We start from the raw sequence: 17,136 nt of genomic DNA, 5'->3' as shown, positions 1-17,136 counted from the left end.
GGTTGCCAGGAGAACGGTACTTGTCTGACTGCATTGTGCCAAGTGTAAAGTTTGGTGGAGGGGGATTATGGTGTGGGGTTGTTTTTCAGGAGCTGGGCTTGGCCCCTTAGTTCCAGTGAAAGGAACTCTGAATGCTTCAGCATACCAAGACATTTTGGACAATTCCATGCTCCCAACGTTGTGGGAACAGTTTGGAGCTGGCCCCTTCCTCTTCCAACATGACTGTGCACCAGTGCACAAAGCAAGGTCCATAAAGACATGGATGACAGAGTCTGGTGTGGATGAACTTGACTGGCCTGCACAGTCCTGACCTCAACCTGATAGAACACCTCTGGGATGAATTAGAGCGGAGACTGAGAGCCAGGCCTTCTCGTCCAACATCAGTGTGTGACCTCACAAATGCACTTCTGGAAGAATGGTCAAAAATTCCCATAAACACACTCCTAAACCTTGTGGACAGCCTTCCCAGAAGAGTTGAAGCTGTTATAGCTGCAAAGGGTGGACTGACGTCATATTGAACCCTATGGATTAGGAATGGGATGTCACTTAAGTTCATATGCGAGTCAAGGCAGGTGAGCAAATACTTTTGGCAATATAGTGTATGCAGTAGTTACTGAATCGAATGCACTATGTACTGTTACAATATGCAATTTCAAATGCAAGCAATGAAAGCAATTCTCCAATAACTACACAGGTTTCCATGAATAAACTATACTTTTAAGCCAACAATCAGAGCTAAAATAATGAATACTTTGTCAATGTTTCTAGCAAGACAGTTCATTTTTGCTTCCAAACAATTCCAAATAACTTCTATTTACACACAAACTGCTCTATCCTTCTCTCCGGCTGTGCCACGCTTTCCCACAATCATTGTTCTCTGCCTTCAAAAATTCAACCATGCAATTCCTGCCATCCAATACATCCTGTGTAGGCAGTATATGTATATATATATATATATATATATATATATATATATATATATATATATATATATATATATTTCTTTTACATTTTGAATGGGATGGGAACTGCTAAGTTTTAGTTGGAGTGTGTGCAAGAATGCAATAAAATAGGAACTGCGGTAAGCAGAATGTTGAAGGGGGACTCTTAGAGGAGACTCTCAGGAATTGGCTGATTGGCCAGGCCTCCGCAGTTCATCCTAGAATAGCACAACGTCATCAAGGGACGGTTGGGACAGACAATCCTGTTTGAGGAGCTTACTCATAATAAATGAGGGACAGATGGTTAAAAAAAAAAAACCACTGTGTGCTTACCACGTACAGACAGGAGAATCCACCCCCACTTCCTGTTTCTTTTTTCTATGAATTTTGGTCATGGATATCAGTGAATAAAAAAACTGCACTGCTTCGATCCTTTATGTTAAATGCTTGATCATAGGCATTGGGACAAAATAGTATACACAGCATTATAGGCTAAGTTAGTACATCTTTCTAAAACGATGCCCTCCTGCCCTGTCAAGTGTGAAGGAACACACCAGAATGGTTCATTACTTAGCTGCTGCAGGCTGAGAGTCAATACTATAGGAGGAGATGAGATGAATATCACGCCGGAGATCTCCGGCACGCAGGGAGTAACATTTACACAGCCTCCTCGCCTCCCTCGGGGAGGGAAAGTGTTCTGTTTGCAAGGCGCTCACACACAGCGGAGGCTGGCGGAGGCTGAAAATAGCTTGGACACTGCAGCCAGAGTAATTACTCAGTTGAGGACCGAGGGAAACCGGAAGGTGTGATTTTGTTTTGTTTTTTTTCTCCTTAAATCCACTGTGGGTGAAGGACTTGTCTTTAATCGATTTCCTGGGTAGAAAAAGGGACATAAAAAAGAGCCCAATAAAAATATTATTATAGTCAAATATGGCAGATTGTTATAAGAGAGACAGATGGATTGGCAACTTTTTTTGAATATTTTTGTATCATTGAGGTCTCATTTTCATCTGTGCAGTATTCATTAAAGTGGAGCCTTGAAACAGGTAAAGAATTTGACACTGGGAATCACAGACGGTCTGTTTTACATATGAATTATATAACAGTTGTATAAAATTACCACTGATTTGAGTTCAAGCAATGAATCAGCTTCAGTGGTGTGGAAACAGGGAGCGTACCAACCTGTCCTTCATTTACACATCACATACTACATAAGACACACATGAAACAGACCATAATTTAACCAGCATTTGTACATCATTTACATCAAACAGAATGGAATTAAACCATCCTGTGCATATCAGTTATAGAGCTATAATTTAAGCAGATGTAGAGATGTAGAGAGCATGTAACAGCTTAGTAGTTAGCAAGTTTGCCTTCCACATTCAGGGTCAAGGGTTTGAATCCAGTCTCCACTCTGTGTGTGTAGAGTTTGCATGTTCTCTCTCTGGGTACCATGGTTTTCTCCCCAGTCAAAATACATACATTACAGGTTGATTGGCGTCTGTAAATTATCTGTAGTGTGTGTGATTGTACCCTGTTATGGACTGGTACCCCACCCAGGGTGTCCCCTGCTTTGTGCCACAAGTCCCCTGCAACCCTGTGTAGGATAAGTAATACAGAAAGTGGATGCATGGATGGATTTATAGATAGATAAATTGATGGAAGGATGGATGGATGGATGGATGGATGGATTGTTGGAAGCACTGATCTATGGATGGATGGTTGGACGTATTGTTGGATGGATTGATGGATGGATGGTTGGATGTATTGTTGGATGGATGGATGGAGGAGGGATGCATTAACGGATGAATGGATGTCATAGCAGCTTGAAAAATAACATTATGAGAGATACTGATGAGATGATTTGTAGTTTTTAATTTAAGTCAATATAAATAATGAGACATGAGAATTGCTGGGTATTTATACAAATATTTGCAAACAGAAAACATTCAGTGCATCAAAATTTGGAATGCACAGACTTTTCATACTTGGAAGTTCACGCAGGTTTCACAACTTAGGAAATCGAAAGAAATGTGTGAACTGATTTTGCCTAACACTTTCATTTTCAATGGAAAAAACTAATTTGTGGGGGACAGCAAAGGCCCTAAAACATCTTCATGCAATCAGCTACAATCACTGAAGATACATGTGTAATAGAGTACATGAAAACCATCATATTATATTATGTTATGGTGTACATCTATATTACAGCAGCATGGAGGCCTCACAGCTACAGGGTTCTGGATCTGTGTGGTGTTTCATATGTTCTCTGTGTCAATATGAGTTTCCGGCAGGTTCTGTGTGTGTGTGGTGCCCTGTGAACGACATAGCATCCCATGCAGGTTGAATTCTCCCCCTCAGACTTGGAATAGGCTACAGATCCAATAAAGCAGTTACTGAGACATGAAAAAATCTGTAATATTATCATGTCTGTAAAAATAATTACTATAACCTGCTTTGGTTAGAAGAACCTCAACCTTTATCAGGGGATTTATATTCATTTTGAAGCAGGACTCAATATCTAGTCAGACAAGTTAGAAAATCCTGAAAAGATGGACAAAATCCAGGCAATTCATTCATGATGGAAATAAGGGGATGACTACAAAGATGTGCATACATTGTAACACTGTAGGGACGAGCAAACAGCTGGAAAGTCTACACGAAGGGAGAGAAAATAAGTGATGTAAGTATAGCGGGAAATATACTACAAAAGGTGACAGACGGGTGGAGAACGCGACGGGAGAAACAGGACAGAAACAGCATGGTTGTGACAGACACAGAATTGGTGAATTTCACAACTTTGATGAATAAGGGCCGCTGATGCGACATATGGTAAAGGAATCCTGAGTGTCTGTGTTGTGGTGACAGTGACAGATGTGACTGTAAATGTTGCAGCTGTAAATTTAGCATCATGTTGCTAGTGTTGCCTTTTTTTTTAAAGCTGCACAACACAAAGCATCATTAAGATGTTTCTAAAAAAAACCAAAAGCATTAGCAATAGACATTATAGACAATAATGTGTCACGGTTCAGCTAACATAGCTAACAGACTTCCTGTTTGTCTTGGGACGATGAGAGGGAAGTCTTCCAGCCTTAACCAGCAAGCCAGTGCTTCACATGATGAATCATGTTTGCCAAAGCAAACAGTGCCAAACAGTTGTCCTGATTATTTTAAGCTGAATGTCAAGTGTAGAACAACGTGAACAGGCTGTTTATTCTTTCTGGTGTCGTGTCACTACTGACAAGTGGCAAACAGAACCTGCTGTACTCCGGCATGTCGGAGACATTTTAATCATGGAGCCGAATCCGCTGCTGTCGTGGCTGATCCTCCTATTACTCTTCTTTCTTTGCAATAAAACTGCTGTCTAAGTATTAAATGACTCAAGTAAAGAAATATCAACTGCATACATCGATCCTGTACTTGAGACACTGCAATATTTTCGATATTATACTGGATGTCAAAAAAATAGGGCTTGTCTTTTCTTTCTGGAGTGAGTCATGTATCATGTCCTTCAAGTTGCAATGATTATAATAATTATGATTATATAATTAATTCTTTCAAACAGCGTACTCAAGTTTATTCTTACTAGAAAGAAGACGATCATTTTATTGTATTCGTTTACGACATCTCTGTTGTTGAAAAACTAATTTGTATACCACTGATATTTATAAGAATAATTTATAATTATATAGAATAATTTTCTGATAGATGTTTTATTTTTGGATTTTTTTAACATTAAAAAAAATAAATAAATAAAATACAGAATAAGTATCAATATAAAAATGGTGGATTGGATGAATTAAATTTTAATGATTTTTTTTTTATATATATTTTCTATAGCCTATTTGTATATTCAGGGTTCTTTTTCATTTTCTTTTTGTTTTAATTAATTAATTTTATTCATTAATTCTTTATTTATTTATTTATTTATTTTCATTCTCTTTAAGTTGAAATGGTTAAAGCTCAGAGTTGTTGATCAGAAGGTCAGGGGTTATGCCCCAGTATGGTCAAGCTGTCACTGTTGGGCCCTTGAGCAAGAACCTTAACCCTTCCTGCCCCAGGGGTGCTGAATCATGGCTGACCCTCTGCTCTGACCCCAACTTCCTAATTTCACTGTGCTGTAATATAACAGATAAAGGCTTCTCCTTCTCTAATAATTATTATTAATAAAGAATTTTTCAATGTGACATGGTTGCTGGTCTTGCTAGCACTTGTCAAACACATCAAATCATAATTCAATCTAGCAATTACAAACTGGTGTAAATGAAGTTTAGTGCAAGCAATGACATTACATTTTTAATAAGAAACGTGATATTTTTGTGTAAACTATGTAATATGTATCCTTAAATTTGACCAAATGTATATATATTTTTTCGGTGTAGTGTCTTGACTGAGTGTGATTCAGTAACAAATAAAAATAATATGATATGGACAGAGGCGTTAAACATACTAACCGTCTCTTCTGTTCAGCTTAGCAAAGTTAGCAGCCCGACTTTCTGAGAAATGCGAAGAACTCCGGAAAGAAGCCGCAGGCAGTCCGGATGCCAGTGATCCATCGCAGCTATCTGTGAATGAGAAAGAAGAACTGTTCGAACAACTAGCCAGGCAGAAATCAAAAAAGCAGTTGTTATCAAGTGAACATGAAAACTGTTTGAGGGTCCAAAAAAAAAGACATTTACTCATAGTCTAGATTTTTTTTTAATAGATATGCATCCACTGTGTGCTACATGGAAATATTTTAACTAAGATAACACAGATAAAATAGACCAGAAGCAAATGCATTAATTTCTGGGTGAAAAGCAAGGCTTAAAACAAGGTGTTGAAACAAGGGTTTACAAATTGACAAAACAAGGGTTTACAAACAGACAAACACAAGGGATTGAAAACAAACAAAACAATGGTTTAGAAACAGACAAAACAAGGGTTTAGAAACAGACAAAAAAAGGCAATATAAGCCCAGAAACCTCCAGATGACCAGCATACAAACAGCATGAAGTCATCAGCTCAAGTCATGTGGAGTTGAAATGCCACCCCTCATTAACCGTGACAGCTTTTTTATGATTAACATCACAGTGTGACTGAGAAAACAGACAAAGGCCTTGAAAGCTGCAGCATCAGTTCCAGCATGAGAACACAGTGTTTATCTGACATGCTGGTGCTGTTCAGGATCTGGATCAATCTTTCTCAGTTTACTTATCACTCCACTCTTTGGATTTGCCTCACAGTCTCTACACAGATACTTTTCTCTTTAACCGAAGAATCTCTATTTATGCTAGTTCTTATTCTTTGGATCATGTGAGCCGATTAATTATTATTTCCATATCAGGAGATTAGAGGAAAACCCTGTATATCATTCATTATATAACTTATGTCTCAATTCAGCACAGATGACGTTCCTGTTTTTTCAGCTTTTGTTGTGAGATGGAGGCAGGATCTTAGCTGAGGAGCTTTGATATTCAGGGAGGACTTGCAGCAATGAGTATTGCTCAGTTCGCCCACGCTGACTGTTTTGATATTCTCCCTCAGTTCATACCTGCCTCACTGCATGTTTCCCAGTACCTTAATATTACGTTCTGACTGGACTGAACATTCCTGCACTGATATTTCAACAGAGATACAATCAAATCCAGTGTTAGAGAAAGTCTGCTGTTCAGGAGAAGGAAATAAAATGATCTATTGTATAAGATTCTACAAATTAATTCAAATTTTACACTGGAGGGCTTGGAGGAATCTTTTTTTTCCAAAATGAGAAAATAATTTTTGGAAAAAGCTCTTTATTTCTCAAAAGAAAAAAAGAACATCAAAAATTAAAAAAAAAAAAAAACGACTACAATATTGACACCTCTAGAGAATATTGACCGTCTGGTTTCACTGAGATGATACGTGAGACAACTTTTTTCTCACCTGGCACTATTGGAAAAACCTGAAACCTTTCAGTCATAACTGGGTAAGGGTAATAAAAAAAGAATGATGTGGTCAGTTAGATTTAAGAAAATACCTTATGTACTACATAATATGGTGGCTGAGAAGTGCAATAGAAAACAACAAACAGACAAAGCACCGGTTTGAAAACAGACAAAACAAGGGTTTACAAAGAGAAAAAACAAAGGTTTACAAACAGACAAAACAAGGGTTTGAAAACAGACAAAACAAGGGTTTACAAACAGATAAAAGGATTTGAAAACAAACAAAACAAGGGTTTGAAATCCGAAAACAAAATAACAAATCAGAAAACACAATAACAAGTCCAGAAACAAAATAACAAATACAAAAACACAACAACAATTTAAATAAACTGGGAAAGATAGGTATGGAATTATTTCTTTGTGATTTGGATTTGTTAGTTTGTTTTGCGCGTCTCGGCCACCGTAACATAACTATATAATATTTCTCACCAAAACGTGATTTCATTGCACAATTTTAAAACATTACTTAATGAATAGATTGAATGATGTAGAGTGAACGTGTTTAGTTTACAAAGAATGAACTTAAAACCAGCTAGCCAGTAAAATCTGACAAGAAAATTGGCACTGATGGGAATTACAGTATAACTATAGTGCTACATTTATGATAGAATATTGCAGTGGAAATGCGTCTCATACAAAAGAGAGCGATGTTGGTTCTGCTCAGGTGTGAGCTTGGTGTTCACTTTTATTCAGGAATTTAAATATACAAATCAAATCATGATATAAGTACAAAAAATGGATTATATTAATGTCACTCACTCACATTTTAATTTAATTCAATACATTTTTTTCAGTGTACCTAAAATGTGCTGTTAAAGTTAAAGAATCCACATCAAGGTGATGTGCCCACGCAAATATAAATATAAATATCAACCTGAACTACAGTCAGAGCTGCTGTTAAAGAATATCAACACCTCCTAACCAATCAGATGTGAGAATTCTACATTGCTTCGCTATAACCGAATTTCCGAAAAGGCTTCTAGAGAAAATATCTCAAGTGTCAGAATAAACAGTGAGCTTCTTTCCAGCTCCACACATATTTTACTCAACATCTTACTTGAGTTATTGATTTCTTTGACACAACAACTGAGATATGAGAGAGAAGTGCCAATTAACATTTAACAAATCATCCCGACACATCCAGGGATTTACAGAGTACTTGTTTACCAGCTCAATATCTTGCTTGGAAAAAAATGACAGACACATATACAACAAATGTAGGTGATTAATGAGTAAAGTCTGCAATGTAAAGATAAGAGATTTCTCTATTATATTTATTTGACTGATGTCATTTGGCAACACCGAAATGAGCCAAGAACTGGATAAATCTCCACTCTGACCTTTTCAGCTACTGTTTTATTAATTTTGGTTCGTTAGGACTGTTTTACGCATGACTATTAGGTTTATTTTTATTAGTATAATATACCACATGCACATGGAAATTTCAGGTATGTCACAAACAAAGATAAAAAGAAGTGGGTACGAATGCAGCGATACGGCATGACATTTGCGAAGTCCTAAAGGGTTTGTTAGAGGTGACAGAATACAGCAATTACAGTGGAGATTAAAGGGAAATCTTCTAGAATCAGACCAGCCAGGAAACCAATAAAACCAGTTTTTCCCCCATACTGGCGGTTGCAGCTTTGTAGGAATGTCAGAACGTTCAATTCGGATATGGCTGGATGCCTAACTTCCTTCTGAATACATTGTGAGTAGGTGGCACTTGTTTTCCAGACACACTGATTATGTACTACTCCAGTAATCATTTATGTCACTGGCACTGTTCATTATTCATACTGATCCCTAAATAATTGTCTCAGCACATCTCATTATCCTGTGTGTCAATATAACCTTTGTTTGTCTGCAGCTTCCAGTTCCTTGTTGTGCTTCTTTTATGTTCTACTTTTGATCTCTATCTGCCTTTAATACAGTAGATTGGATAAGCATCTGATTTTAGTGTCTGTCTGGAGATCTGACCTCGGCTCACGCAAGACATTTCCAGATTGATCTGGATATTTCTATTACTACTGATGAGATCCACAATACAGAACAAAAGTTTGTGCACTCCTGACCATCACACCCATTTTCTGGGCCTTTTCTAAACTGTAGCCAAAAATTTGAAAGCACAAAATTCTCTTTTAGATGAATGAACACAAAATCTGGTGGAAACCTTTCTCAGAAGTGTATTATAACAGTAAAAATGGGACTATGTTTGGAACAAGTTCTTCAAAAAGCACTTAGGAGTCCAGGAAAATGGTGAAGTAGGTCAAATTTGAGTTAGTGGTCTCACGCTGTTTGTACAAGTTTGAGGCCAAAAGCTTCAGAATCTTGAAGATCTGATTGGTTCTTGTATGCGTGTACTGGAGAAATAAACTTTTTAAAGATGAAACTTTTTGAAGCATGATATTCACTAGACTGGAAAAGAATAGCAAAGACCTTTTTCTTGGTCATTATTGTTGAAAATATAAAGTATGCTTGAAGCCTTTCATGCGAGTCTTTGACCTCAGAGATGGGGTTGCACAATGTGGCCTTATGTAAAGATGCGAAGATACAATAACCACCCTGAAGTGGATAAGTGAATAAATGTCTGCTTAGAGAAAGCTTCATCATATCAGTCAGTCTTATTTGCTCCAAAATAACGTTTTTCAATCCATTTTCTATTATTAGGCTTCGATTATCTGGAGCCCATGTGCATGAGCTGTTACTATAGCAATGATAATAATTTACAGTGAGTGCATTAACCAGGGATTTGCCTTGCATCTGAAAATCTCCCATAGTTGATCGCTTGGCTTGAGGTCTGGAGACAGTGAAGGCCTCAACATACCAGTGGAACCTTGACATACGAATGCCCTTCCTTACAAATTTTCACTTAAAGAATTGAAATTTTGAAAGAAATTTGCATCGGCATACAAAGCATTTCTGGCATAGAATGAACTGAATGCTGGCTAGGTTGCGTGTATGTCCGGGAGCCAATCAAAACTTGTTTGAATCAGTGGAAAGCCAAGCGAAGTGAGTTTACGAATTTTATGCATTTTTTTCAGTTAGTGAAAGCTGTTTCGAAAGAGTCAACCCATGATACCAACGTTGCCTTCGGCATGTGTTCAAAAACTAGGTGATTTTTTGGGTGTTTTTTTGTTGACAGATTGGTGGCATTTTTAGCCCAAGCTTGGTGGCAGGACCTTTGAGGATCTTTGACATGGAATGCTTGGATTGGTTCAGTTCTTTGCAAGCCATACACTTTACATACACTTCGTATTGGTAATATTGCTAATATTTTTGGGTGGCTGGAATGGATTATCTGCATTTACATTCTTATGGGAAAATTCATTTTGCAACACAAATTTTAACCTTAAGATCTCGCCTCCAGAACGAATTAAATTTGTATGCCGAGGTTCCGAGGTTTGATACTCATCAAATGATTCAGTGTGGCCTCCACTATAGTGATCTGTGGATGGGGGCGGAGTCATCCCAGAAGAGCTCGCTCCCATCAGGATAGAAATATTTTTATTTCTCATTGGATAAAATGTGATCCATCAGAAGAACTTTGTGTTTGCAGTGACTCAACCCTCGGAGGGAACAAATGAACCCAAAGCAGTTACTCAAAGCAGATACTGTTTAAGATTTATTTCTGAAAAAAAAAGCATCTGACAAGCTGAATAACTGAGGATTGATGACTTCAATGCTACTTCCTGAACTGAATGCCAAGCTGAGCAAAGCCAAAATTGCCTTTAATCTCAAATCTCTCTCTCTCTCTCTCTCTCTCTCTGTCTCTCTCTCTTTCTGGATCAGTGAATAAGAGGATAGAATCCTATAAAAGGTTTTTCTGTGTATAGGAATTTAAGACCAAACCAGTAAACCCATCCAATCTCCAGTATACTTATCTTTCTGAAAACTTTAGATTTATGGAATAGATAGTACTCGAGAAAACTTCAGACCAACTGCTGATTAAATTCACAAACTCTACAAAGCTGGTCAAATGGAATCCTTCTCTTCACCTTAAGACATCAAAAATTTTGTAAGGGGAAAAAAAATGCATTCTTCTACACAAAAAACCTGAGACAGTCTCAGTACATATGAAGAATGAGGTTTTTGGGTCGCACAAGGCTATTCAAAAGCGTTTAGGAAATGGGAAATGTGCTTGCGTACTTTAGTCAGGGGAGTCATTAGCGTTAAAAAGCAGTTGGAGTCATCATTGTTGTCAGAATTGTCCTGTTTTTGTCCTGGTTTCCTCACTCCTGTCTCGCTTCCAACCTCAGCACCAACTCTGATCACGGCTCCTACTTGTGTGTTTTGATATCCTGGTAGGGAACATATTCCCCCACAAGGATAAAAATACCTAAGAGTTTTGACATTGTTGAGGAATTTGGATGGTCACCCAGACAAAATCTGCAGCTTTTATTTTAAAACCAAAGAGCCAAAGCTTCGGTTAGGGTTAAGTTTAGGTAAAGCTCAGCACTAATTATTTGCATTAATAGTTATGCTAACAGAAAGTCCTCACAAGGATAGTAGGACAAGCACTTGCACGTGTGTGTGTGTATGTGTGTGTGTGCAGATTTTGGTGGGACAGAATGACATTAAAAATGACATTGCCTTGAGCAAAATTAAGTCGAGAGGCTATCAGAGCTGACTTATGCTATAGGTCAGTTTCAAGCGAATTTTTTAGAGTAAACCCGTAATATTCAGTTAAAGGTCGACAGCATAAAGTCATCCAGAGTAAAGTCTTGTAGCTTGTTAAGGTTTTAAACCGTGACTAGATTCTAAACAATCTTTACATATGTAACATAAAAATATCCTGATTTCTTCTTAGCACAATGGTCTCGATGTTAAATGTGGACGTAATTAAATAGATAATAACAATCTGTTAAAAATAATGCTGAATATTTTTGTAGACCATCACTCTGGTTGTCTCAACCAAAAACCCAGTAGTATTTTTCCATGTATTCTATGTATTTTGACTTATTTTAAAAAGCTCTGTGACCAAATAAGTATAATTTTTATTCATTTTTTTTTTATTTTAATGGCACTTTTAACAATGTACATTGTCTCAAAGCAGCTTTAAAAAAGCATGGAAATGTAGAAAAAAATATAAAGTTTAAAATTAAGTTAGTATTCATCTCTAAAATTTATCGCTAATGAGCAAGCCTGAGGTGTTTATCAAGATAATCTTCACGAATAAACTTTTATGAATTATGAAGCGTAAATACAATCAGCAGAAGCAAAAAGCAAGAGGTATAAAGGCTAAAAACAATACAACACGGTCAGATGACTGCCACGTTACCACCACTAAGCTTCTGACAATTCTTTCCCTGAAAAGGATCCACTGGGTGAATCTGAACAAATGAAAAGGTGGAAGTTTGTAATTAGTATAAACACAAGATGAGTTTTCCTGCTTGGCGGGATGACGTTTAATGTCCTTGACAACCTCTGTAGTCCCTGTTAACTAACTAAGCCGCCTATTTCAAGACAAAAATCACATGGGGCTTCACTCAAACAGAATAAAACATAGAGCTTGTGTTTCAAGCCTTTAACCAAAAACCAGTTCAATAAAACCATTGACTTCAGGATGATAGAACTGGAAGTCCACATTTTAAACTGAGATCTGAGTTCTGTTAAAGGTCGGTTTAACAGCTATAGTTTTTCCCATGACTGCTAATATGAAACCTCATTAAGATCCCTGTAGTCTTTGTGTGAAACGAGGTAAAGTACTCATGTAATGCAGTACTGCAGACTTTTACCTGCAGCGTCTCCTCGGCGTCTACAGAATACAGCAAGAGAATCACATCTCACTGAAAGCAGTGGTCCTGACACAGAGGAAAAAGACACGCCAAGATAAGTGAATGTCAATACATATACAGCCAGCCTATTATCGAAAGCAATTTTTTTGATTCTATTAAGGCAATATCCACTTGAATGTATAGTAATATTCTTATAGTATATACCTAAGGAAGTTGGGGTCAGATGCCCCTGGAGCAGAGGGTTAAGTGCCTTGCTCAATTGTCCAACAGTGGCAGCTTGGCGGTGCTGGGGCTTCAACCCCGATCTTTTGATCAAACACAATTTTCTGATCAACCCCGATCCTCCAATCAACAACCCAGCACCTTAACCACTTGAGCTACCACCCATAAAGCATTTTATTCCAGGTCAGCCATGATATGGCACACCCTGGAGCAGGGAGGGTTAAGAGAGGGCCTTGCTCAGGGGCGCAACAGTGGTAGCTTGGCAGCCCTGACCATCCGGTCAGTGACTCAGAGCCTTAATTGCTTGAGCCACCACTTCCCAAGATAGATAGACAGATAGATAGTATAGTAATAGTCATTGTGCCCCATCAAAATCTGCACACACACACACACACACACACACACACGTGCAAATACTTGTCTTACTATCCTTGTGAGGACCATCTGCCTTCTGTTAGCATAACTATAAATGGAGATAATTAGCACTGTGCTTTACTTAAACCTAACCTTATCTAAAGCTTTGGCTGTTTGGTTTTAAAATGAAAGCTCCAGATTTTCTCTTGGTGACCATCCAAATACCTCAACAATGTCAAAAATATGTAGTAGCCTTTCTGAAACACTTAAACTAGCTCTTATATTCCTTGTTTGTTTTTTTTTTATATATTAATTCCTCCCAACACAATACACTGATGGTTTCCTAAGTCTGTGACCTATTGAACCAGTGTTAATGTATTTACTGATAAAGACTTCAAACCACTTTTGTGCATCGCTCTGGATAAGGGTGTCTGGCAAATGCCAGAAATGTAAATGTAAATGTAAATATACTTTTCCTGTTCAGAAGGAACGGATAAACACACTGAAATGAATCACCTGGCACCTGAAAGCTTCATGGGGAAATGGCTGGGTCGATTTTAACTTCATTCTGTCAAGATGAAGTATTTTTTAAACCTCTGTTGAGTGTGATCATAATGAACTCATTAACCACAAGAAATCCCTGTCAAGTGAATAACGTATATGGTACGACACACAAGTCAGGGTTTTTTCTTCATTAAGAGAAATTTATTGATTGTGATTTCTGTTTATCAGTCAAGCATCAACCCTTTGAGTGTCAAATGAGAAAGAGAAATCAAACTTCTTCATATATGTTGTTGTTGACCTTTCAGCTTCTCCGTGTTTGGGGTCGCCACAGCAGATCATTTGGTCTGCATGCTTCGATTTGGCACAGGTTTTACACCAGATGCCCTTCCTGACACAATCCTCCCATTTAAGCTGGGCTTGGGACCGGCACTAAGAGTTAACTCTTCAGTGGCTGGGTTATGGTCCTGTCTGGGAATCGAACCCGGGCCACGGCAATAAGAGTGTGGGATCCTGCTGCTGGACCACCCGGACGCTAAACTTCATATATAATTTTACATATTGATGTCCAAGGTTGATGATTTCCATACAAACTTCTGTATCAACGTTTTTTTTCTTTACACATTGCTAATTTAACACAATCATGTCCGAGTCTCCTTTACAACATCATAATGCATTTTTATCCACACAGGCCACTCAGGTGCTAAATCATTTTGAGATGGATTACTGAAACTTGCTCTTGTCAGGTCTACCCCTACATATGATCCAGAACCTTCTGAAGTTCTCCCACACCACCCCATTGCTGTGCTTCCACAAACTGGTTTCCTGTAGCTGCATGGAACAGATTTAAAACACTGATGCTTGTCTACAACGCTCAAAACAGACCAGCATCCTTTTACCTCAAAGCTTTTACCACACCCCACACTGTACCTCACTCCCTCTGATTCTCTCGCACTGTTCCACTGATCCCGCCATCTTTCAGCCGTAGCTCAGTGGTTGAGGTCACAGGACCACCAACCTTCCACTGCTGGGCCCCTGACAAGGCTCTTAACCCTCAATTTCTCAGATGCATAAAAAAGAGAGATTCAATCTGGATAAAATGGTGCCAAAATGGTGTAAATGTAAATGCAAAACATAATAAAATGTGAGTGGATCAAGTGGTTAAGGGTCTGGGTTATTGATCAGCAGGTCAGGGTTTAAGCCCCAGCACTGCCAAGCCAGCAAGGCCCTTTACCCTCTCTGCTCCTTGCATGCTGTAACATAGCTTCCCCTGTGCCTTGACTTCGACTTCCTCAGCTGGGATATGTGAAGGAAAGAATCTCATCTCATCCCTTCAGCTTCTTTCAGGGTACAAGGAAGGTACAGATCAGTACCCTTCCATATTCTAGCACCAAGGTAATGGAATGAACTTCCACTAAATTTCTGAGCAACCAAGTCACTGACAGTCTTCGAAAAATGTTTTAAATTGTCCCAATAGTGCTTTAGACTCATGGTATCCTTAGTCTGTGACCTAGCAAAGCAGTATTGATGTATTCATCGACTTCTGTATGTCACTCTGGATAAGAGCATCTGCCAAATGCCAAAAATGTGAATGTAAATGTTGGAAAAGCAGGCTGATGCTGACGTGCAGAACACTAGGATCCACTAATATATAGCACATTCCAGGTCCTTCACTTATTGCTCTAATAACATTTTTTCATTAAATATTTATATTTTTTGCTTGTTTTTTTATAAAGGGGCTTGTTTTTTATGTCTATATTCTATATTTATTATGCTTAAGTGATTAAGAGATTAAGATAAAACAACTGGGTTTTACAAAACTTTCATAAATTTGTGTATGTAGTTAAAACACAAACTTGACAGCACTGTATAAAAGTACAGAAATCCCAGTGATGTGAATGAAATCATTTAAGGCTTTCAGGAGTTTAGTATTTCTCCTTATGCATAAAAAAATTACACACTATTATGAACACGGAGACCAAGCAATTTTCTGAAATGGCCTGATTTATGATTTGAATTTTAGTCTGCTTTACTGTACAGAAAGTGCTTTTATAACAAACAGGGTGTTCATGATTTTCAAAAATCATTTAAAAATCATTCTCATTTCAATCATTTAAGGTCCAAGAAGATCTAGTGGATGTTTGAAGATGTCTGTAGCACATCCTCCAACTCCCAAAACCCCCTGCTGTCTACCACACCCGTCTCTAAGCCAACTGGCTCATCTTCACAAGCTCAGCCTTTACTAATCACCACTTCAGCCTTGATGCTTCTCAGTATATTTTTTATTTTTTTCAGCCTCATTTACACTTTGACATTTTATATAAAAACTGAATCTTTCAATTCTGGGAATTTTCATTAAAATAGCTAAATAAGAAATATCAATTAGTAACGTTACTTCAATATAGAGATATCACATCAGGTAGGAATTTATTCTAAGTAATAAGAGCACAAATATGGTGAATAAAAGACAGACGAGGTGAGAGAGCAAAAAAAAGCAAAAAAACATTGTCAAATAGACTAATTTACATATATATAGAGAGAAAATAAGCTATAATAATAAAATATCAGTTCTTTGGAAAGGTAAGTGAACAATTTACTACAAACAATGAAAAAAAATCTAGTCTCAGGTTTCATTTGTCAAGGGTTTCAATGTAAGTAAAAAAGCGATTGTTTTGTTCTTTATAGAAACGTCTGAAGGAAATAATGGACATGCAATTCACGTTCAAAAATAATCCCCAGCTGGAAATTATAAGTAACATATGTTCAGCTAGTTACCACCCTCGAAGTGTGAATTCACCTTTGATCTTCATACATATTTGAAGTGAGACCACCTGGGTTCTGTTCCAGTACGTCTACATGTCTGTGCTAAAAGCTTAGGATCGCTCCGCTGTCTACTGAGTGTTTTGATGACGCAGCTTGGATTGGAAATGTCAGCTATTCGAGCTCAAGATGAAAAATGAATATGACTGGAGATGACTAAGTGATAAACTATTGATTTTTTTTCCTTGTTTGTTTAAATAATGTTTTAACTTGAATCCTCAAAATGATTTGGATCTTTTCCTGTGTCTATGATCTTTACGTAAGACCTACTCCGGACCTAAATATTCTGCTCAAAAAAATTAAAGAAACACTATGAAAACCAGATCTCAATGGGGAAAAATTTTATGCTGGATATCTATACTGATATGGACTGGCTAATAGCTAGTAAGGACCTTCTACAGCCCTGTCCAGCTCTCCCAGAGCAACTGCCTGTGTCCTGGAATCTCCTTCATGCTCCTGAGACTGTGCTGGGAGACACAGCAAACCTTCTGGCAATGGCACATATTGATGTGCCATCGTGGAGTTGGACTGCTGTGCAACCTCTGTAGGGTCCAGGTATTGCCTCATGCTACCAGTAGTGACAATGACCCTAGC

At 37.9% G+C, this 17,136-nt stretch overlaps 1 protein-coding gene across 2 annotated transcripts in view; it reads right to left on the bottom strand.

Moving 5' to 3' along the window:
- The window catches only part of cntnap5a (contactin associated protein family member 5a), a 128,724-nt gene that overhangs the window by 82,630 nt on the left and 28,958 nt on the right, over positions 1–17,136 (bottom strand). For both annotated transcript variants that reach the window (XM_058391658.1, XM_058391659.1), the window contains exon 2: positions 5,399–5,509. In XM_058391658.1, the coding sequence (XP_058247641.1) occupies positions 5,399–5,509 (111 nt within the window). The remainder of the gene's footprint in view (positions 1–5,398; positions 5,510–17,136) is intronic.

Source organism: Hemibagrus wyckioides, linkage group LG06 (assembly GCF_019097595.1).
Source record: "Hemibagrus wyckioides isolate EC202008001 linkage group LG06, SWU_Hwy_1.0, whole genome shotgun sequence".
In the NCBI taxonomy this organism is placed as follows: Eukaryota; Metazoa; Chordata; class Actinopteri; order Siluriformes; family Bagridae; genus Hemibagrus; species Hemibagrus wyckioides.
Note: the sequence above shows the minus strand (reverse complement) of the source record. Positions and strands in the feature narration are given on the sequence as shown.